This window comes from Prionailurus bengalensis, chromosome D1, assembly GCF_016509475.1.
Source record: "Prionailurus bengalensis isolate Pbe53 chromosome D1, Fcat_Pben_1.1_paternal_pri, whole genome shotgun sequence".
Classification (NCBI taxonomy): Eukaryota; Metazoa; Chordata; class Mammalia; order Carnivora; family Felidae; genus Prionailurus; species Prionailurus bengalensis.
The window spans coordinates 83,274,079-83,297,348 of NC_057346.1; the positions used below are offsets into that span (position 1 = coordinate 83,274,079).

General features: G+C 34.0%; 1 protein-coding gene across 2 annotated transcripts in view; it reads left to right on the top strand.

The window, feature by feature from the left end:
- The window catches only part of METTL15 (methyltransferase like 15), a 211,540-nt gene that overhangs the window by 67,136 nt on the left and 121,134 nt on the right, over window positions 1-23,270 (top strand). For both annotated transcript variants that reach the window (XM_043580853.1, XM_043580851.1), the window contains exon 3: window positions 19,978-20,114. In XM_043580853.1, coding sequence (XP_043436788.1) covers window positions 19,978-20,114 — 137 coding nt within the window. The remainder of the gene's footprint in view (window positions 1-19,977; window positions 20,115-23,270) is intronic.

Below are 23,270 nucleotides of genomic sequence, written 5' to 3' on the forward strand. Positions count from 1 at the left end.
GGAGCTTGCTTCGGATTCTGTGTCTCCCTCTCTCTCTGCTCCTCCCCCGTAAGTTCTCTCTCTCTCTCTCTCTCTCTCTCTCTCTCTCTCTCTCTCTCTCAAAAATAAAAAGTAAACATTTAAAAAATAAAATATTTATTTAAAAAATTAAATGAACTTTTTCTCAAGATTTGGAATGATGCAAGGCAATATTTGTCATACTTAGCTCATGTGCTTTAGTTATAACTTGTTTAACCCAAGTTATAGATGTAGAATGGCACTAATGAGAATTATACTAGATTTTATTTACATTATACTATACAATGAAGTTATAACATTGAGCCTATTACTATACCTTTGCTTGACAACAGTTAGATTCTGTATTATCTCCCAGAAGACAAGTGATACTTCCTTCATATAATTACCATAATAAGTTTTATATTTTATAGTTATCCCTGAAGTTATAAATTGTTTTGTAGAACCAAACTAGCTTTGTAAGTTCTTACACTTGCCAGTGGAATTTAAAAGTGAGTGACAATACTTTTACTTAAAATTTTGTCTGTAATTTTAAAAGCAAACCTTTACTCTATGTAAGTTGATGAAATTTATGAAAGCTTTCTTTTTCTTGTGATGTCATTAGTTTGGGTATTGGTGTAATTCAAATTGCTTTTTTTCTCTTTTGTGTTACAGTTGTTTTTTTTTTGTACTTTTCAGGTATTATTGAGAATTCAATTATTAACTAAAATTAAAAAACAGGAAAAACTTGGAATAGAGACTAAAAAGACAAAAAGATCGAAATTTTACTTGGCCTTTCTATCTAGCATAAAGAAAGTTACCTTTCAAAGTCTGTATATTTTCATAAAAAACTATTTTTTAGTGGAACAGTTAGTCAATAATAGTCATTTTTACAACTTAAAAATGTTTTTATAAAAATACCATACGGATATAAGTCTGTGGTATACTTCAGTCTTTGTGGATAGTATTCTAGTGTTTAATTTGAACTCCGAGTATAAAAAAGCAAGTGGTAATATATTGTGGAAGAGTTCTTTTGGCACAGAAATATTTTAAGAAGTAACAGCAATTACATGTCTGAAGTTAGATAAACTCCTGAAAGGTAAAGTTGATTTATTTTTAAGTCTCTTGTGAGAACTAATAGAAAATAGCTTAGCATTGTGTTTTGACAGTAAAATACCTTAACTAACCGAAAGTGCTGATTGTTTCTGTCTAATAACTCTTAGCCAGAATAAGAAGAATTTTCTTGATCTGCACTAATATTTTAATATATATTTTTTTATTTTCTCTTAGCCTGCGTCTGATCTCTGTTTGCTATACTTAATGTTTACATATTTAAAGCATGTTTTATAATGGTTAATCAAATCATCTGAAGTTATTTGGAATATTATGTTTTACTTCAAACATAGGGAACTAAACTTTCTTCTTTGCTTATTTGTATGTCTTTTCAGGACTGGGTATTCATTCAAAGATCATATTCTCTGGCTTATGGTATCTTCTCTTAAAATCATATCAAATAAATAGGCTTAGTACTTGCATTAGGAAGACATAAGTGATATTGTTCGATAACAAATGATACACATACTGCAGTACACAACATGGCGTAACTAAAAGGTTTACACGCTTTAAGTGATTATGAACTTGTTTGTAGTCATGTTTACTGCAACATAAATCTAGAATTGGAGATAGAAAATTTAGGGTAGGCATTTAATTTTAGGTGAAGGGTTGAAGGAATGATTGGAAAAATTGACTTTTCATCTAGTTTAATGTTTCTTCCTTAAATCCAAAAGGCATGTTAAGATGATTTAATTTAGAATGGATTGAAAATATTGGACTTTTTTGGTCATTTCATAAATAGAAGTAACTCAAGTACCCCTTGAAAAGTGGAAGAAAGAAAATATATTGAGAAGACTAGCTTCCTTTTGTTATTAGATTTATAGCAATTTACATTTTTTGTTTTAAGAAGTTGCTCCTTGTATTCTAACATAATATAGTCCTGGTGCTTAAAAATATAATTATTTTGCACGTTACAATTATTGTTTTGAAACCTAAATGGTCCCTGTAGTAATGGATATATTTGGCATTTAAGTACCTTTGTAGCTTAAAAAAAAATTTTTTTAATGTTTATTTATTTTTGATAGATACAGAGAGCAAGCAGGGGAGGGGCAGAGAGAGAGCGAAGGAGACTCAGAATCTGAAGCAGGTTCCAGGCTCTGAGCTGTCAAGCACAGAGCTTGATGCAGGGCTCGAACTCACGAACCGTGAGATCATTATGTGAGCTGAAGCTGGATGCTTAGCCAACTGAGCCACTCAGGTGTCCCTAAGTACCTTTGTAGCTTTGAAAATATTTATATACTTTGGGTTATTGCTTCAAGTATTCCAGCATACTTTTTGGAAATGCAGAGGTGTGAAAATTGGGGGAGAGACAGGAAGTATACAACACAGGTCATGAACTGTTCAAGAATGTAGACCATGCTCTGGGCTTTTGAGATTCCCATTACAGTTGAACTCAAAGAGTAGTAGATCTCTAATAGTGAGACTTTCGAGCTTCTTAGTTATTTTTCATAGACAAATGAAATAAAAAATAATTTCAAGTGACTTAAACTTTTTCATCTTTGATATATGGTGTTTTGAGAGGCAGTTTTCTTTAATTTTTTTGTTTGTTTCAAGTTTTTATTTAAATTCCAGTTGAAATACAGTATTTCTAAACACATATGAGATAGAATTAGATGCCATGCCATTATTGCCACCATGAAATGTTTAATGGCAAAAATAATATTTGTGTAGTGATCTGCAGTGTACAACACATTTTCGTATGAATTATCTCATTATTTTAAACAACGGTATTGAGACTTTTATTAAATGACTTTTCCAAAGTCATTTATAGTGGAGACCGCTTTCTAAATGAACCCACCCTTTGCTGACTCCATTTTCAGTGTTCTTAAGGGCACCCATCTGTTTTCCAGCACTAAATTGGGACTCTATTGAATTATGTGGAGAACTATCTTATGCCAATACCTATAGTAAAGAACACTTGAAAGAAGCCCATAGTGAATCTTAGATTCAAACAAATAAAATTAACACTAATTCTGGATATCATTTTTTTTAAAGTTTACTTATTTATTTTGAGAGAGAGAGAGAGAGAGAGAGAGAGAGAGAGAGAGAGAGAGAGGGCGAGGGGCAGAGAGAGAGAGAGAGAGAGAGAAAGAGAGAATCCGAAGCAGGCTCTGCATTGTCAGCGCAGAGCCCAGCGTGGGGATCTGTCCCACGAACCGTGAGATCATTACTTGAGCTGGAACCAAGAGTTGGACACTTAATTGACTGAGCCACCCAGGTGCTCCTAATTCTGGATATCTTTAATGTATTTTAATAACACTGTAATAATCAAGCAAGATGTTCGTTTCATATCAAAGTTTATTTAAAGCTTTTCCTGGTAGATAATATTTTCTTTATGGATTTTATAGACTTCCTCTCTTCTTTCCAGTTTAAGTAAGCCATCTATTTGTTCATCTATACTTAACAAATATTTATAACCTGCTGTGTTCATAGCATTGCTGGAAGTCTACATTTGGAGTTTCTGTTTTGTCCTATTTATTGTTTCAGACATTTAGGCAGTATTTGTAAAAGTCAGTGTTCTCTGGAACCTGAAAAAAAGAATCAGTAGGATGAATACATATATATTAAGAAGTTTATTTTAAGGAATTGGCTCATACATTTGTGGAGATCTGAAATCTGTAGGGCAGGCTGGCAGTCTGGAATCTCATGTAGGGGTCAATACTATAGTGTTGGAGTAGTACTTCCTCTTTCTCCAGGAAACCTTAGTTTTTGCTCTTTATGCCTTCCAACTGATTGGATGAGGCTCCACTCACTCACCTAATCTCACTTAAGGTCAATTCGTTTTAGATGCTAACTATATCTACACAATATTTTTACAGCAACACTTAGAGTAGTGTTTGATTAAGTGACAGGGTGCTATAGCCACACCAAGTTGACACATAAAACTAATCATCACGATGCCATTTACTTGAAAAGTTACCTATGATTGCATCCCTCCATTGATGGAGTTTACACATGCTAGATTAGATATGTAAATCTTAGCTAGTACCTAAAATACTTTACAGGAGGCAGGGTGATAAAAGCAGGAAGCTCTTTGACCCTCAGAATCAAAAAGGCACTGTTTACAACTTGGCTTCATTACTTACTACAGTTTGTTTTGGGAAAAGCTGCTTAACCTCAGAGTTTGTTCTTGTTTTATAAAATAGGGGAAATCTGTATCTCACAGGAGGATTAGATGAGTATTTAGTGAGTTAATATATACTAAACACCCAGTAGACTTCCTGGCACACATTAGACGTTAAATAAATATTAATTATGATTGCCTTTTCTCCTTTATTCTTTTGAAAACAAATTGTGTTTAATTACCAATATATTTGTATTCGTTTACCCATGTATACATTCAACAAATAATAAATGCTATAGGGAAGAAGTAAAACAAGAAAGAGGTATAGGGATTGAGGAGTGTTAGTGGTGAGGAAAAGAGTTTCAGTTTAAAATAATAGCTTTCCTGGAGACAGCCTTACTAAGAAAATTATATTTAAGCAAAGACCCAGAAGAGAAGATAGGGTAAGTGCTCCAGCATTGAATATCTGGCTGCAGTGGAGTAGGCAGATGGGACACTTAAGTGCAAAGGCTTTGCGACAGGAGTGTGTTTGAGGAACAGTAGGGAGGCTCTGGTAATTGGAATAGAGTGATCCAGGAGAAGAAGGGTAGAAGATGAAATCAGACAAATTGGGTGAGGTGTGCTGGGCATATTTTGAAAAGGGCTTTGTGAAATAGAAGCCATCAGAAAGTTTTGAGCAGAATTGTTGATGTGATCTTGTATTTGTGCTACTCAAAAACAAATGGTAGGAAATGGTTTTGTTAAGAGTGTAAACTCAGAGGATAGACTTCATCCTTTGGATCTGTAATTTATTAACCCTACAAGCTTAGGTGACTTCTCTACATGAAAAGGAAATAATAATAACATCTATCTCATAGAGTTGTTATATAAAGTAACCCTCTCCTTGACATATAGAAAGAATCTAATAAATCTTTGCTATTAGTAGTAGTAATAATAAAAGGGTCTAACTCTAATGGAGTGCTTGGATGGCTCAGTTGGTTAAACATCCAACTTCCTGATTTTGACTCAGGTCATAATCTCACAGTTTGTGAATTTGAGCTCTGCATCAGGCTCCATGCTGACAGTATGGAGTCTGCTTGGAATTCTCTCTTTCTGCCTCTCTGCCCATCCCCTGCTCTTTAGACAAACGAACAAACTTAAAAAAAAAAAAAAGTGAGGTTCCTGGTGCCTGGGTGGCCCCATAGGTTAAGCATTCAACTTCAGCTCAGGTCATGATCTCTTGGTCCGTGAGTTGGAGCCCCGAAACTGGCTCTGTGCTGACAGCTCAGAGCCTGGAGCCTGCTTCAGATTCTGTGTCTCCCTCTGTCTCTTCCCATCCCCTGCTCGTTCTCTGCTTCTCTCTCTCTCAAAAATAAATATTTTAAAAATAATAAAAAAATAAGGTCCTAACTATACTATTTTTTGCTAGTGATCTTGAATAGAACCTGTTCTTGTCCTTGTTTTAGATACAAAACTATATTGGTGAAGTAGAGATGATGATGAGTCTTAAGGAAAAATACCTCTGCTTCTAAATTCATGCTTCTGATTTTGAGAGGGCCGGATTTGAGAGGATCATGGTAATTCCCTGAAAAACAGATTATCTCCTTTCATGATACCATCTTTTGGTAAGCACTATCATTAGTTTTGAAAGTGTTGTGACAATGTTAACCTTTTTCCAAGTGTAGTATTTACATCCAAACTGAGCTTTAGTTCTTATGAGTACTTCTTTATGGTCGTATTCCTTCTGTCATTTCTCTCATATGGACCCTTTCCCCTCCATCTGTTATTATCCTAGTGCAAGTCCTGTCATGCCATGGGCTCTCGTCTGTTCTACTTTTTGTCAGTGGAAATAGTAGGTGTTATAATTATTATCGTTGTCATTGTGATTGTTATTATTTGAACGCTCACTATGTTTCTGGAAGTTAAGCACTTTACATGTAAACACAAAATTCACTTAATCTGTAAGGCAGTGTTTTTGACTCCATTTTATAACTAAGGAGCAGACTTACAAAGGTTAAACAATCTAACATTCAACCTGGTCTATTCTATTTCTTATTACAAATCTTGTATTTCAAACAATTAAATCAATGAATGATGCAAGGATAATATTTTTCTGTCTTTGTTTTAGATTTTTTCTGTACCCTGGGGGCATATTTTTTCCCCTCTATTATATTTAGTTAATTATAATCCAGGCTTGACTTGGGCCATGATTTTTTAATAAAGGGGACTTTTGAGACAATGACTGCATGGCGTATTATTTGCTTCTGTAAAACATAGTTTACTCGTTATTAATTCTGCCATTAATTATATACTGGTGTTTAGCATGCCTGGAATTTTCTTTCTTCTTATTTAATCATTCTATAGATATGTTTGGTCTCTGCAAGTAGATTGAATGTTCATCAGGAAACTAGGAATTATTTTAATAATTCTTATATTTCCATACAAAATTTATACTCTAAAATTCTGTGTTCTGCATACAGAATTTATACAATAAGTATATAATTTTTCTTTACTGTCGAGATAATTAGCTAATTGATTTTCATATGAATAGTGCTTACTTTGAGTAAACTGGCCAATTTGAAAGTTGTATAAAGTCTTCCGGGTCAGTTAAGAATTGAGAAATTTTGAATTCTTTGTTCCTAGTAATATGTCAGAGTACTAGTGCAGTTAAATTTGCCCCACTGCCCAATTCATTGTCCTAGATGGAATTGTTTATCCACTCTAAAATATGACCAGCAGTGTGATAAAATTTTAAAGGGCAATAATAAAATTTTTTAAAGCTATTACTATCTGAAAAAGAAAAATAATAATTCTTACATTAAAAAATATTTTTTAGGGGTGCCTGAGTGGCTCAGTTGGTTAAGCGTCCAACTTTGGCTCAGGTCATGATCTCACAGTTGGTGAGTTTGAGACCTGCGTCAGGCTCTGTGGTGACAGCTTGGAGCCTGGAGACTACTTCAGATTTCTATGTCTCCCTGTCTCTCTCTGTCCCTCCCCTGCTTGTGCTCTGTCTCTCTCTCAAAAATAAATAAACACTAATAAAATTTTTTAATTAAAATATTTTTTATTTTACTCAAAAGTCACTTGGAATAATTTTTTTCTGCATGGTTAGGTTATTTATTTGAGAATACCAACAAATGTTTCCAATTTGGGGGTTTGTTTTTTTTAATTTAAATTTATGTTTTGACTATGTAAAATTTAAATGACTCAGAAGTCTCTATATAAAATAATATTCATGGAAAAATATTTTTAAAGAGTGAGTATTTACAGAGAACACATTGTTGGTTGCCAGAGGGAAAGGGGTAGAGGAATGGGCAAAATTGGAAGAAGGGGAGTGGGAGATACAGGCTTCCAGCTATGGAATGAGTAAGTCACAAGAATAAAAGGAACAGCATAGGGAACATAGTCAACGGTATTGTAATAGTACCGTATAGTGATAGATGGTAGCTACACTTGTGAGCATAGCATAATGTTTGGCGTTGTTGACTAGTTATGTGGTACACCTGAAACTGTGTAACATTTGTGTCAACTATACTCAAATAAAAAAATTAAAAATATAAAGAAAAAGGATTTAAAGATCATCTAGTAAACTGTTTTGCTTTTTTAATTTGGGCTGAATTAAAAGATAACTCAAAGATATTTTCTTAGTTTTAAGCATACCAAAGACAGACTAATTATGAAATTGTCTTATTTCAGATCTATCATTAGTGATTTTTGTTGCATTTAAAAAGTTTTGAAATTTCTCCCTCTAGAAGCATTACATTATGGAGAGGCTTCTTTTATTTGCCGAATTTATTTAAACAAATCAGTTTAGAAATATCACAGAATTAAACAAAAATTCTGACGTGTAAACATACTGCCATGTTACTGAAACAGATGTTAACACCTGATAAAAGTTAATAATCGCTTGTTAGGAAAGCTGTCCATTAATAAGGCCAATCTTCATGAAAACTAAAGCCATTTTGTTTCTTTAGCTTTCCTAGTGTGACAATGCAATACTATCAAACCACAATCAGACAAGATTGGGTGGATAGATGAGTACCATTGGTTACAGCTGTTAAACAGTTTCATTCTTGATGCTACATAAAAAGAAGCCAATCACATCAAATGAATCATGACTTTTTCCCTTTATTACAGAGAGTCTCCTTTTAAAGACCATCTGCCAACTGAATGTTCTGTTAGTGTTTCTTCAGATTCAGAAGCCAAAAAAAGTGGGGTTTTTTTTTTTTTTGGTCTGCTAAATTACTTTTGTATTTAGTATAAATTATTATGGAATTTAAGTCTTTTGTGAATAATTATTTTCTTAAAGTACATTTTTAAAATGTTTATTTATTTTTGAGAGAGAAAACACATGAGCTGGGGAGGGGCAGAGAGAGAAAATACCAAGCAGAGCCCAATGCAGCACTCAGTCTCAGGAACCGTGAGATTATGACCTGAGCCAAAATTAAGAGTCAGACACTTAATTGATGCTTAACCTTAAAGTGCATTTTATTAATAGTATTATTAAATATCACTATACCATTTTCAAAATTCCTTTATGTATATTGTCTTATTTCCATATCCCAATAACCTGGTGATGTGGAGTAGGACATATACTTATCTCCATTTGCATATGAGGAAATTGAGGTTTAGAGAAGTAACTTGCCCAACTTTTATGGCAGTTAAATAATAGATTCTGGACCAGAAACTAGATATTGTAACCTCCAGTCTCCTTCTTTTACACCCTGCTGCCTCATTTATGTCTTATTTTTCAAGTCATATAGTACTTGAAAGTCACAAAGGCCGTTCTAAAAGTATTTAGATATTTTATTGAACCTGTTTCTTCTGATTATTTTGAATTATTTTCAAAATAATTAATGATTTTCCTTCTTACTAACCTATGAAACTCTTTCTCTTTAAATTTTACTTTCTTTTTTTTTTTAAGCATTCAGTGGTATTTTATTTATTTATTTTTTTATGAAATTTATTGACAAATTGGTTTCCATACAACCCCCAGTACTCATCCCAAAAGGTAAATTTTACTTTCTAACATCTACTCCACACAAGGGTTTCGTGGTAGTGTAGTGTACCCTATTCTGAGTCTGAAAGTTGTCCAACCTGAGTCACATATTTAAACAAGTCAAGTACATTGGCAGTTTGTACTCATCTGCTTTTATATGTATGCATGCATGTGCATACACATATGCCTTCTTGTGTGTGTACATAGCACAGTAGATTGGACACCAGTACTTATGTATATATTGGTCTGCTTTGATTTGTACAAAGTTGTTATCTGAAGGCTAAGTAGTAGAAAATGTTACCATTATTGGTTTTATTTTAATGCTGATAAAAATTTAGTACTAGAACCACATTGAAAGTGCCATCAGTAAAATGACATTTGCCCCTCTGACAAAAAAAAAAAATATTGAAAAGAGCATTTGCTGAGCACACTGATTAAAGAGCTCAATATGCCATTATTTTCACATTATTTTTTGTGAATACTGTAAACAATCTATATATTTAATAATATTTATAAGAAAATATTTGTCTGGCATTCTCAGAGAAAGTGTGTCCAGAATATGTCATATGAGTTTCTTGATGGTGTAGATAAAAACTTTTTTTCTTATTAAAAAGATGCTAACAGATTGGCATTGTCTGGGCCAGAAATGTCTGTGAAATTAAGCTTATGGTGACCACCCATGCCATATTATTTTTAGCTATTTTTGTTAATTTGTGCATTGTATGTATCTGCAAGCAGATCAAGTGGCAGTCCATTGTACATAGTTGGGACTTATGACTGAAACCCATCCGTGTTACAGATAAGAGCAAACCTACTTATCACTGGAGAAAGATGAATACTATAATTATTTAATTTAATATAACTGAAGAACATACTTTATGAACAAGAGAAAAATACGTTTTGTTATGACAAGTAAAGCTTTCTATTGTGAATAGGATGGAATTTAAGCTACAAGATGAAATGTTTGCAGAGTGAGTTATAGTAACACCAATACTCTTGATAAAATGAGAAAAGAGATAAATTTATTGCAGTGCATTGATTGTTTTGTTTGTGGTATAACTTTTATGTCCTTTTGAGACTTTTTTTTTTTGCTTTTACATAAGCCCATGTAATAGTTACAAATAAAACAAAATAAGCGTGTAGCAGACAGATACTCAACAGAGCTTGACAAGACAATAATAAATCAAGGAGTTTGGTAGAAAAAATGTTTGTTCAGAATGTTAGCTGACTATAAGGTTGGTAGCCTTCTATGTTCACAGTTATATGTTCTAATTTATTTTGGGTCTTCAGATTCTTCAGTGTGATAAATGTCTACCTGTCAGTAGATTAGACAGATACATAAGTAAAGTCTGAGAGAAGTCAGTGATAGTCTTGTATGATTCAATACACAATGGTACAACAATAATTTGCTTAGCAATTATAAATATTCCAGTGACACTGTAAAGCAGGTAACTTCTTCTAGTGATTTTTTTTTTAGTCAAAATATCCATTATATTTATCATATCATGTCCAAATAACTAGCTCATCTCCCTTTTAACATTTGCCTCACTAATTACATCAAGGGGCTCTCTTCTGTTGCATTTGGTTTAATGTGTGCTACGTTACACTGTATTGGGGGCACAATACTTCCAAAGGCTACATAATACAATTTGGATATATAATGAAAGTAATTTATCTTACTTTTTTTTAATGTATCAATGTTTTTGACTAGGATGAGCTTTAAAAATAGAGTTAGAACTTAGTGTTCTTTAAGTATTTTAGGAAATCAAACTTCTTCCTCCCACTATGCATTAATGCTGTTATAATTGGTCTTATTATGTTTTTGGGTTTCCAGCTTTTTATTATTATTACTCTCTTCAGAATCTCTGCTCAGTATGGCCCCTCACTTCACTGTTTCCAGTTTACTACAAAGAGTTACTCTATTCCCACGTGGAGTTCTTAAATCTTTGTTCTCTCTGTCAAGCTGCCTGTATCTTCTCATACTTCTGTTTTTCTCTCTTCTGGAGTAAAAGAAGTTGTTCGTTGGCCTTTCTAACACTAATTGGGAGGTGGTGAGGCCAGAGTAGAAGGGTGGAAGGGAAGAGAAGGAAGGGTGGAAGGGAAGAGAAGGAAATGCTTATTTCTGCCTGGATCTATAATTACACTGCCAATTTATGTTTTCCTAAGTAAATGGCTCTGATATACTCATCTGTGAAATGGAATTATTTTATGTACCGTACAATCTGTTGTAAGTATTAAATTAGGTCAAGTTTTTAAAGTGTGTGGCATAATGTATGGTGGCACATAATAATTGCACAATAAATATTGTCTTTTGTGTACTCCTAGTTACCCAGATAGCATGCCTTGTAATCATTTTTCTCTCACTTCTCCACTCACTACATCTAATTAGTCTATTCTACCTCTATAGAAAGGCAAAGCTGTTAGGTTCAGGAGACAGGATTGCTTTTGAAATCTGTTTCCAACATTCATCAGCTGTGCCTCAGACAATTCACCTAACCCTCTTTTAAATCTCCTGTTTCTCTATAAAATAGTAATAATAATAGTAACTTAGAATGTGTAAGAATCACATTCAATTAACTGAATGTGTGTGTGTGTGTGTGTGTGTGTGTGTGTGTGTGTGCTTATGCCTATGTATAAAATGAATACATGATGCAGATCAAATGTTTGGCACCATTTTTGGTTCATAAAATAAGCACTCAATAAGTGCATTGTATGTTGTTATTTATCATAATTACTCTCCATTTCTGTTGACAGCTCAGCCTTTGTGTCCTCTGGCCTGGGTGCATGCTCTATACCAAGTCACAACTATATTCTCACAACCTGCCACCCATCTAATACTCTTGACAGTTACATTATTTATGTACTTTAGAAGTCTTCAAAAGCTGTTCATTTTCTAGCAAATATGTGAATCACTTACCTTGGCCTTTTAGGATTGCCACAGTTGCTTCACCCTACCTTCCAGCATTATTTCCTAGTTTGTCTCATAGGGCTACTATTAGGACGGAGAGAGGGAACATATCACAACAAATTACACAGTATCTGGCACATAAGTGAAAGTTTTAATTTCTCCTTGTTTCTCTTTCCTCCCTTTTTCTTTCTCCTCTCTTCTATTAATACATCCTGGATTCCAATCAAACTCTATATAACATATTCTTTCCTATGTCTACACCTTTGCTAAGATTTAATTCTCTTTGTCTTTATATATTTATTCAATAGATATTTATTGATTATATTCTGTGTCATTCATTATTTGACATTGGGGACAGTGATGTTTAGGACATCTTCCTGAGGTGTATTCTAGAAAGAAAGAAAGAAAGAAAGAAAGAAAGAAAGAAAGAAAGAAAGAAAGAAAGAAAGAAAGAAAAGCAAGCAAAGAAAGGAAAGAAAGAAAAAGCAAGAAAGAAAGAAAGAAAAAGAAAGAAAAGGAGAGGACAGGAGAGGAGAGGGGAGGAAAGGAGAAAGAAAGAAGAATATATTAAAGATACTAAGGCCCCCAGTTAAATATTACATGAGAGCAGAGGCCATGTCTGTTTCGGCCTACTGTTGTATTTCCAACTTTTGGAAAAGAGCTGTGGATATACCAGAATCCTTGTAATTGTTTGAGAATAAAATGAGCGAGATGGAACAAGGAAAGAAGGGAGAGAAGACATGAGACAGTTCAGCATGTTTGATAATTGCATGTGCTTTTATTATGTTTTATAACTATATGGCTGAGGAATACATTGTAAAATTCATGTGTGAGTGGTAGGAGATAATGTTAGGCAGAAATGCAGAGGCCAGAATCTGAAGAATATTATCCAGTATGCCTAGAAATTTGGACTCTATCTTGAACCTTTGGAGAGCTTTTGAGGAGAATAATGTCACATGTTAACAATTTTATTTCAGAAAGGATATCCTGTTAACAGTGTAGAAGAAAAAATAGAATTCAGATTAGAGGTGCGGATATGAGTGTGAGCCTATTGCAGTAGTAAAACAAGGAAACAAGGGGGCCTGAATTTAAAATGGGAGCGGAGAAATTTAAGACATATTTATATGATAAAATCAACAGGACTTGGTAGCTAATTAAATTTGGAGAATATAGGAGAGTGAGAAGATAGGGTGCTTTCGGACTTCTGCCCAGTCTTCGAGGCCCAGCTGAGTGAATTGTAACCTACCCTGATTCTGTCCATCTCACAAGTGATTGACATAAATATGTTTTTTTCACTCCTATAAAATATGCTTTTTCTTGTATTGCTGATTTCTTTTTATTAGTAGTTATTTGTATGCATGTCTAAATTCCTTACCAAATTTGAAGGTCCATAGCTTAATATCTTTGTATTACCTCATGTGGCCTTATCTGTACTGAGTGTTCAGTAAATATACAGATTATTAGTTAACACTACATTTAAATTTAACTACCTCCTGAAAAAAAATTCAGAAAGTTAAGTATATGCTTGAGACATTTCAGTATTTAAAAAAATACCGAAATAGGTGCCCGTTGCAAATAGGTGAAGCTTAACTAAAATTCTTTCAAAAACACTTCAATTCTAAAAATTCAAAATTAGTAATTGCCAGAAAAGAAAATATTCATAGGAAGAAATTTTATTATTTATTTATTTATTTATTTATTTTTTTAAAAATTTTTTTCAACGTTTATTTATTTTTTTGGGACAGAGAGAGACAGAGCATGAACGGGGGAGGGGCAGAGAGAGAGGGAGACACAGAATCGGAAACAGGCTCCAGGCTCTGAGCCATCAGCGCAGAGCCTGACGCGGGGCTCGAACTCCCGGACCGCGAGATCGTGACCTGGCTGAAGTCGGACGCTTAACCGACTGCGCCACCCAGGCGCCCTTTTTTTTTTTTTTTTTTTTTTTAATTTTTTTCTTCATAGGAAGAAATTTTAAAGTGAAATCAGGCCATATTGTTTCCAAATTCGGATGAGAACTTACTATTAAAAATCTTGCACAGATTGGAAATGACTAATCAACATTAGGAAAATGAAATTGAAAGATCTGCCCTCATGCTATTCATGGCTAAAAATGTTTTCATGTCCAATTTTAACAGTGTTGTTCCAGTGTGAAAATTTCAATGATTAGAATTCTTGGTTTGGAAAAAAACAAATCATTTAATTATCTAGTCTGCAGGATCATCTTCGGCAAATCCCTTGATTTCTGTCAGTCTCCCCCTTCAGAGAGCAGCATTAGCTGAGTCTTAAAGGATATCATTTCTGAAAGGTATAAAGGAATGCTAAGAATACTCTAGAAAGAGTAGTATACACTAATGGGATTAAATTAGCATTATTTCTATGGGTCATTCTAGCTCTAACTACCCATGAGGCTGTGATTTTAAGTATTTTAATTTTTTGCTCTTAATTTCAATATCAATTTGAAAACTGTAACTTGTCAAGAAGTCAGTTATCCCCAGTTGCTCTTACATATAATGGGTGGACATTTATATGAGGCCATATATATAACATAAGTGTCTTTGGAATTTAATTCAATTGGATTTATCTTCATAAAGTCTTAAAACAATTTAGAACAGTAGAACAGTGGTTGCTTTCAACTGTATTGGAGGCTTAAGATGCAAAGTTCCTACATATATCTATCTTCATATTAAGAAAAAAAAACTTTTTCAAAAATTGATCGTTTATTTCAGTGTTATTGTATAATTTCAGTAGAAGAATATTATGAGATCAAGTGGAAAGAGCATAGGATCTGAGTTTTAGTATTAGCTTTGCCCTCCACTAGTAAACATCTACCTTCTTTGGTCCTTGGTCTCCTCATAAGTAAAATGAGGAGGTGGAATAAATAGTGTGTTATGTCCCTTTCAGCTCTGAAATTCTGCATCTGTACCCTGTTCATTATCAGATTCACAGCTATAGCTCAACTATTCAAGTGTGACTCATCATGGTGCAAGGTAGAACCTAATCATTTCTATATTTAGAAGACCATGGGGATAAAATGTCATTTAGTTGTATTTGATTAAAAGAGGTAACCTAAAATAAGAAATAGTCATTTCTTATTTCAAACGCAAAGGAAGACTAGTCAACAAATAAGAACATGGTGCATTAGAGGTCCATAATACTATTAATATCAGATTATTATGAATGTTTTGCAAAAGTTTTTTTTCATTAGTGAATCAATTTGTAATATTAGGATTATATTAATGTTAAATAAATCCAAAAGTTGGATATCCTGTGACTGTTTTATGTCCTCCTATGGTAATGAATCTTCTATCTTGAGTATTTCTGAATTAATATGCACAAATGAGTATTGCTATCTTTATCATTGTTACCTTGGGAGGCTGAGCTCTTTTTTTCAAATTGCATCACTAAATATTTACTATGCATCTACCTCTGTGCACTGATGCTACTCTATTAAATTTGAGGCAAGGGGCATCTGGGTGGTTCAGTCCGTTCACATCCAATTCTTGATTTTGGCTCACTTCATGATCTCTTGGCTCGTGGGGTTGAGCCCTGCATCTTTGCTGGCAGTGCAGAGCCTGCTTGGCATTCTCTCTCTCTCTCCCTGTCTCTCTGCCCACCCCCCTTTCTCGCAAGATAAATAAATCAACTTTGAAAAAAAAGTTGGAGAATTGTAGTCATGGATCTTCCCTCAAATGCTTGTTTATTTTTTCTTTAAGTCACTTTCATTTTGACTCTGAGCCTCAATGTCCTTGTACTAAGAAACCATCAATCTCAGTCATTCTCTTGACTCCACACACCATCCAGAGCTGTGCAGAGGCCCTGCATCTTATTGTTCACCTCATACTACCCTTTGTTTCCCCTGAGATACCTTTTGTTATAACCTGTGTAGGCCCTCGAGGACCAAAGGTTCTGCTTCTTCTGTACCACAGAGTGGTATGGAAATCTCTAGCAGCACTGAGAACCCTGGTTGAGGGACCACACTCCCTCAGTTCCTCAAACAGACAGCTGCTTTGAGATCTTATCCCCTGTCAGTCATTCATTGGTCCTGCCTGCACCTTCTTGGAATTTGTTCATTCATTTCCATCGCTCTTCTGCCCAGTTTCAGTGAAATCTCTCTCTCTCTGTGTCTCTTTTCCTTAAAGACACTAACCTATCCAGGATAACTAGCATTCTTTCTGAGCTTTTTTTTTTTTTTTTTTTTTTTTTTAACTACTGACAGGAAAGTAGTTGTCTTCAGACTATAGGAAAGATACTTTTTTCTTTGTGCCATGCAAAAATCCTCAAGGAACATACATTGTAAAGCTCTGAATCCTTAGGTGCCTGTTTGAAAGAGGAGAAGGAGGTAGGACAAAGGAAAAAAAGAGAGAAACACACGTATCTCAAGAATTACCCTGGTACACAAAGATTAAGACATGGTTTCCAAGAGCCTAAATTCCAGTGGGAATGAGTGCTCTATAAAACAAGTAAAGTTTTCTTGTATAATTTTTGTAAAGCTATCTCTGCTGTGATTGTTTCTGTGCCATCCACTTTTTAAAATTTCTTTTGTTTGCTCACCCCTCCTCCTTCTCTTTTTCTTTCTTTCTTTCTTTCTTTCTTTCTTTCTTTCTTTCTTTCTTTCTTTCTTTCTTTCTTTCTTTCTCTCTCTCTCTCTCTTTCTTTCTTTCTTTCTTTCTTTCTTTCTTTCTTTCTTTCTTTCAGAAAAGCACAGAATTTAGAGTTGGTGACACATGGCTTAGAGTTCTCTTTCCCTCACTTGCTAGTAATATGATCTAAGAAATCAAGTCACATCATCTCTCTGCACCTTGAGTTTTTTTTCTATTTGCAAAAATGGGAATAATGCCACTTGTCCATACTCACTAACAGAGCTTTTGTTAGACCAAGAAGGAAAACGTTAATGCTTGTAAACATGAAGTAGTGGGCAAATAGTGCGAGAAAAAACACAAATTGTAGAGTCAGGTGTACCTGTATTCAGTTCCCGCATTTGCCACTGACTAGCTTAATGTAATCTTAGTTTCTGTGTATGTACAAATCTAATAACATCTACTTTGTGGTCATAAGGAAGAAATAACATAATTTTTATAAATCTCTGTAAAGTAAACAGGGAGACATTCTATCCCCCTTTCTTAGATGAAACAGCTGGGGCTCAGAGAGTTAAAATTTGACCAGGGTTATACAGGTGAAAACTGACATTAGCAGAATAAACTCTCAGTATCACATATGGGTTTTGTGTTTTAGATAAATTATATCAGGTAATCTCAAAGAAAGAGTTCCATGTATGTTTGGAACATGACCTAAACATATGAACACACACACACACACACACACACACACACACAGATCAGACTCATAGAAAGATTGTTTTTTAACATGCAGATATATTTGTTCTTGTGCATTGTTCTTGTCCAATCTCCTAATTTTATCGTCAACTCGTACAAATTAAAAAATGTGGTCCTATATCAAGTTAATGACCCAGGAAAAGGGAGAGACTGATTGGCTCCCTTTTCAATTGTAGTGCTGGTTGACTCAAGGCCTGGATGCCATGATTTATATTTGATGAGCAATGTATATTTGAATTTTAAAAACGAAAGTCTATGGCTTCAGTCATGTATTAACCCAGGACATATGGTGGGGTTCACTTATAGTTTTATAAATCCCATGTCTCCCACTTTGTTTTGTGTTACACTTGACTGGTAATAATTTTTTCCCTCTATGGAAACTTCCTTGATTGTCAGTATATCTCCAATGGTGTAATCATTGTATATTAAAAAAATCATGTAAATTATTATCATCATCTCACATTTTCAAGAACATTTTTAATGATAAGGAATTTTTCTTTTTAATTACTGATGAGGACTTTTCCTGGCTTGGGATAAGGTAATCATATTTTAAGTGCAGGATTATAGACTTGATATTAAGACTTGATATTGAGCATAACAAGAAGGTAATTTATACTTTGCCTTGGATAAGTTTTTTTGTTTATGCCAAACGCCTAGAAATTTCATTTTTAATTTCTTTTTAAAGCTTATTTATTTTGAGAGAAAATAGAGCACAAGCAGGGAGGCACAGAGAGAAGGAGAGACAGAATCCTAAGAAGGCTTCATGCCATCAGCACAGAGCCTGATGTGGGATTCAAACTCACAAACTGTGAGATCAAGAGTTGGACCCTTAACTGATTGAGCCACCCAGGGGCCCCTAAATCCCTAACAATTTTAAAACTGAAATACGGTAAGATGGCAGATTTTTACCTATTCATAGATGCATAAGATAAGTATACAGACTGGGAAAAGAAATTATTCATTCTTGAGATTATAAGTACGTACTCCTAACAACTATACAAATAATATGACTTCAAGTATTGTTTTCACATTACTGTTTATAATGGTGAAAAGAGTGTGTAGCCATGTCTTTTGTGCTGACAGTGACAGAAATGCAAGGTTAAGTTGTATTAACATACTTTTGTTAAAAAGCAGTGCTTGTGTATTTTCACCACATTTACATCCCTCATAACTTATATCTCTCTTCTTTTCAATTTTTATTGGACTATTTTCTCCATATTATTCTTCAAATAGCAGGATAGCTTTTCTGAGGACTTGATCAGAGGATGGGACTCAGCATGATTGCTGGTAGCAAAAATTCAAAGCATACTTGTGTCTTGTTTCTGCCCACTCTGCTGGAAGTAAGTTGTAGCGTTCAGGGCAGGGAAATGTTCACATTCATTGCAGGGATTTCCCTTGTTCAGTGTATTCATATAACTTTAAAGTTATATGTTTGAATATTTTAATAGTTTGGCTATATATTATTTTTTCACAGTATTCGATATTATTGGAATGATTATTTTTATTTTTGTAATACCATGAAGCTTATTGAAAGGGTACATTAAGAGCACAACACTGAGTGTCTTGACTTCCACATCGGCTGCCATCAATTAACTTCTTCACAAATATGTTTTTAATGGTCCGGGTCTGGTTTCTTGCCCAACTGAGACCTATTTTCTTTATAGTATGGCCCAATAAAATAGTCAAAAAGTAGGTTCAAATCCAATTTACTTTACTGTTTTTCTTAGAATGATCTAAGCATTGAAGATAGGCACCCCTGCATATTTTAATCTGTTGTCCTGGCAAAATTATTACTGGCAAATATTTTACTCTCAAAAGTGTCTTCATTTAGGTAATTATATGTCATCTTACCAGTTAGGTAGGTATTGATGGTATCTTCTTCTAGACTTTCTTTTTCTTTTCAGAGCCTGGAGAAACCTAAAGACACTGGGATTTTGAGTGTCTTTCCGAAAGATGTATAGCTACTTCATGGCAAAGCTAGAGTTTACTGTAGTTGTTTTGACTTTAGCTTTGAGCCTTTTCCAGTTTAGATTTTTAAAGATTTGTCCTGTGACTATTGTTGGATATATTCATTCTCTTTCCCTCCATCTCTCCCTTGCTCGCTCTCGATGTTTCTCTCACTCTCGCTCTCTCATTCTTTCTTTGTATTCTTGAATATCTTTATGTGTAATATAAAGTATTTAGAGAAACTGAGATAAAATGAGCCATACTAATTGTAAGCTGTCTCCTTTTGATGAGAAATTGTTGGAAATACCATTATCAGCCAGGTGCTGGAAAGCATTAAAAAGCTAGCAGTACAACACTGTGGCCAGTTTGACCTTTGGAGGAAAATGTAAATTTGTCTTGAATTGCCCACCCTGTACCAGAGATTATCATTTTACTGATATCTGTCCCGTTCTTTTGGACTGATCAATCATAATTGATCCAGATCTCATGTATAACAAATTCAACTCTCGGCAAAATGATTTTAATTGTTTTCCAATTACTATCAGCTCTGAAATTCAGTATGTGCTTCTAGAAATTAAGGTAGCTGGCAAGAATATTTTCTTCATGCTAAGTGGTAATTTTCTTTTTTCATGTTGGCTAGATTTTTCTAGATATGACATTTGGTTCAGGAGGACACACAAGAGCCATTCTACAGAAGGAGTCAGATATTACTCTGTATGCCTTAGACAGAGACCCGACAGCTTATGCAATAGCTGAACAGCTTTCAGAATTCTATCCGTAAGTAATACTCTTGTATAATTATTGAATTTTCATGCTGAGTTTTATAGAGCTTGGTTTACCATTTTGGCATTTGTTCTCCCTTGTGTGATGTTATGCTTTACTATGCTACATATTTTCTCCCTTTTTTCCTCAAAAGAATTAATGTAAATAATGTTTTAGTACCACTTAAAATGATATTACTGCCTTTATCCTTTCTGAATTCATAAAAATGAATACAAAAATGATTTATGGCTAAAATCTGAAGATGGGTTGAAATCTATCCATGAATAATGTTTTGACAAATAAGCCTTGGTTTAAAAAATAATTTTTAAAGAATTTATGAGTTACAGTTTCCAAGAATTTACTGAAGTTAATAAGTATGTGAGACTTCTGCAGAATTCATTAGGTCACATATATTAACGTAATGCAGTTGTTGTCTCTGAATTCTTTTTGAAATTCACAAGTAAATTTAGGGCAGTCTATCCCTCTGTCACGAATTAGGTGACCTTTCACCTTGGAGATGAATATAAAATATTGTCTTCCTAAGTTCTTCCTTAGGAAGAACTTCCTTCCTGTTCACTTCCTAAGTGAAAGCATCTTCCTTTAGAGAAAATTTTGAATGAGTTATGCTATGTTGTTTAAAAGTTATCAGCCTGAAAAAGGAAAATGTCTTGGAGTTAAGATGACTATCTACAAATATGTAAAGGGCTATTTTCAGGAATAAGGAATTGTTCTCTTCTCTTATGCTTCAGAGACTGAAATCAAGAAAATAGATGAGAATTTTAGAGGTAAATTTTGACTTGATGTAAGCCAGGGTCTTTTGATAGTTCTAACTGTCCAATAATGAAAAGGTCCATTTGGTAAAGTAGCAAAAGTATGACCATGGACAAGTTTAATCACAGACTAAGGATAGGAAGCTGAATTACTAATGTAGAATAGTCTATTTTGAGGCGCCTGGGTGGCTCAGTCAGTTAAGCGTCCGACTTCAGCTCAGGTCATGATCTCACATTCCGTGAGTTCGAGCCCCGCATTGGGCTCTGTGCTGTCAGTCCAGAGCCTGGAGCCTGCTTCAGATTCTGTGTCTCTCTCTCTTCCCTTCCCTCACTCACACTCTGTCTCTTTCTATCAAAAAATGAATAAATGTTAAAAAAATTAAAAAAAGAAGAATAGTCTATTTCACGTTTTCAGGTCCCAAACTCTTTACAAATCTATCAATGTGATTAATTCTCCCAATAAAAATGTGAATAAATACACCTAAGTTTTTGTTAGCAGTATCAGAGGGTTTATTGGAGTGCCTGAAATCAGTTTGACCCCAGGTTATTTTCTTCTAAGAAAAATATTAGGATATGGTTTAATGATATGATACTTTTTTTTTTAAACCTACCTCTGTCATTCTGCAATGTCCCGTAGATGCATCTTCTTTAAGAAGATCTTGTATTAATTAGGGCATCCATGTTTGTAAAACATCTTAGGAGTTCACTTGTTTATGACCTGAACATTCATAGAATGCATGTAGGTCTCCTATTTCACTATCATAGAAAAACTGGATTTTTCTTAGATATTGTTGTTTCTAAAGGCAATGAATTCCAGTTCAGATTTTCCAAAGTCTCTTATTCCTTCAAATAGCCTCCTTTCCTCGGATAGAACTTAACATTTTATCAATTTTGTCAGGTGTAGTTTTTTATTTTGAGACTGTGTTTTCTTTTCAGTTTTCAGTAGTAGAAACCATTAGCTAGACAGATTAAATGATTTGCTAAAAGGCATATATGACTAAATAGAAACAAAGCTGAGACATGCATTCTGCCCCATCACCTAATATTATTATTATCATCGTCATTATTATTATTATTATTATTATTATTATTTTGAGGAATAGGTGACATAAATGTTATATTAGTTTCAGGTATGCATCATAGTGATTTAACATTTCTACACATTACTCCATGCTTACTATAGTAAGTATAGTTATCATCTGTCACAATACAACATTATTACAGTGTTATTGACTCTATTCCCTAGGCTGTACTTTTCATCTCTGTCACTTATTTATTTTATAACTAAAAGTTTGTGCCTCTTAGTCCCCTTCAGCTATTTCACCCATCCTCCCATCCACCTCTTCTCTGGCAACCACTAGTTTCTCTGTATTTAAAAATCTATTTGTTTTTTGTTTGTTTATTTTATGTTTAGATTCCACACATAAATGAAATAATAGGATATTTTTCTTTCTCTGTCTCACTTATTTCACTTAGTATTAATACCCTCTAGTTCCATCCATGTTGTCACAAATAGCAAGATTTCATTCTTTTTATGGCCAAGTAGTATTCCAATGTATATATACCTTTATCTCTTCATCTGTCAGTAGACACTTGGGTTGCTTCTGTATCTTGGCTATTGTAAATAATAATACAATAAAAATAGAGATGCTATTATCTTTTTAGTTTAGTGTTTTTGTTTTCTTTGAGTAAATACTCAGCAGTGGAATTACTAGGTTGTATGGTATTTCTATTTTTAGTTTTTTGAGGAACCTCTATACTATCTTCCACAGTAGTTACACCAGTTTACTTTTCACACAGGAACGTTCCATTTTCTTTACATCCTCCTTAACACTTGTTATTTCTTATCGTTTTGATACTAGCTATTCTAACTGGTGTGAGGTGATATCTCATTATGGTTTTGATTTTCGTTTCCTTGATTAGTGATGTTGAACATTTGTTCATGCATCTGCTAGCCCTCTGTATGTCTTCTGTGGAAAAACATCTATTCAAGTCCTCTGCCCATTTTTAAATCAGATTGTTTGTTTGTTTTTGTTTTTTTTTTATTTGAGTTATATAAATTCTTTATATATTTTGGATATTAACCCTTTATTGCATGTATCATTTGCAAATATCTTCTCATTTAGGAGGCTGCTTTTTTGTTTTGTTGATGGTTTCCTTTGCTGGGAAAAGCTTTTAATTCCTCTCTCTCTCTGTCTCTGTCTCTGTTTCCCTCTCTCTCTCTGTCTCCCTCTGTCTGTCTGTCTCTCTGTCTCTCCCTTTGATGTAATCCCAATAGCTTATTTTTGCTTTTGTTTCCCTTGCTCAAGGAGACATATGCATAAATATGTTGCTAGGGTGAATGTCTAAGAGATTCCTGCCTTTGTTTTCTTTTAGGAGTTTTATGGTTTCAGGTCTCACA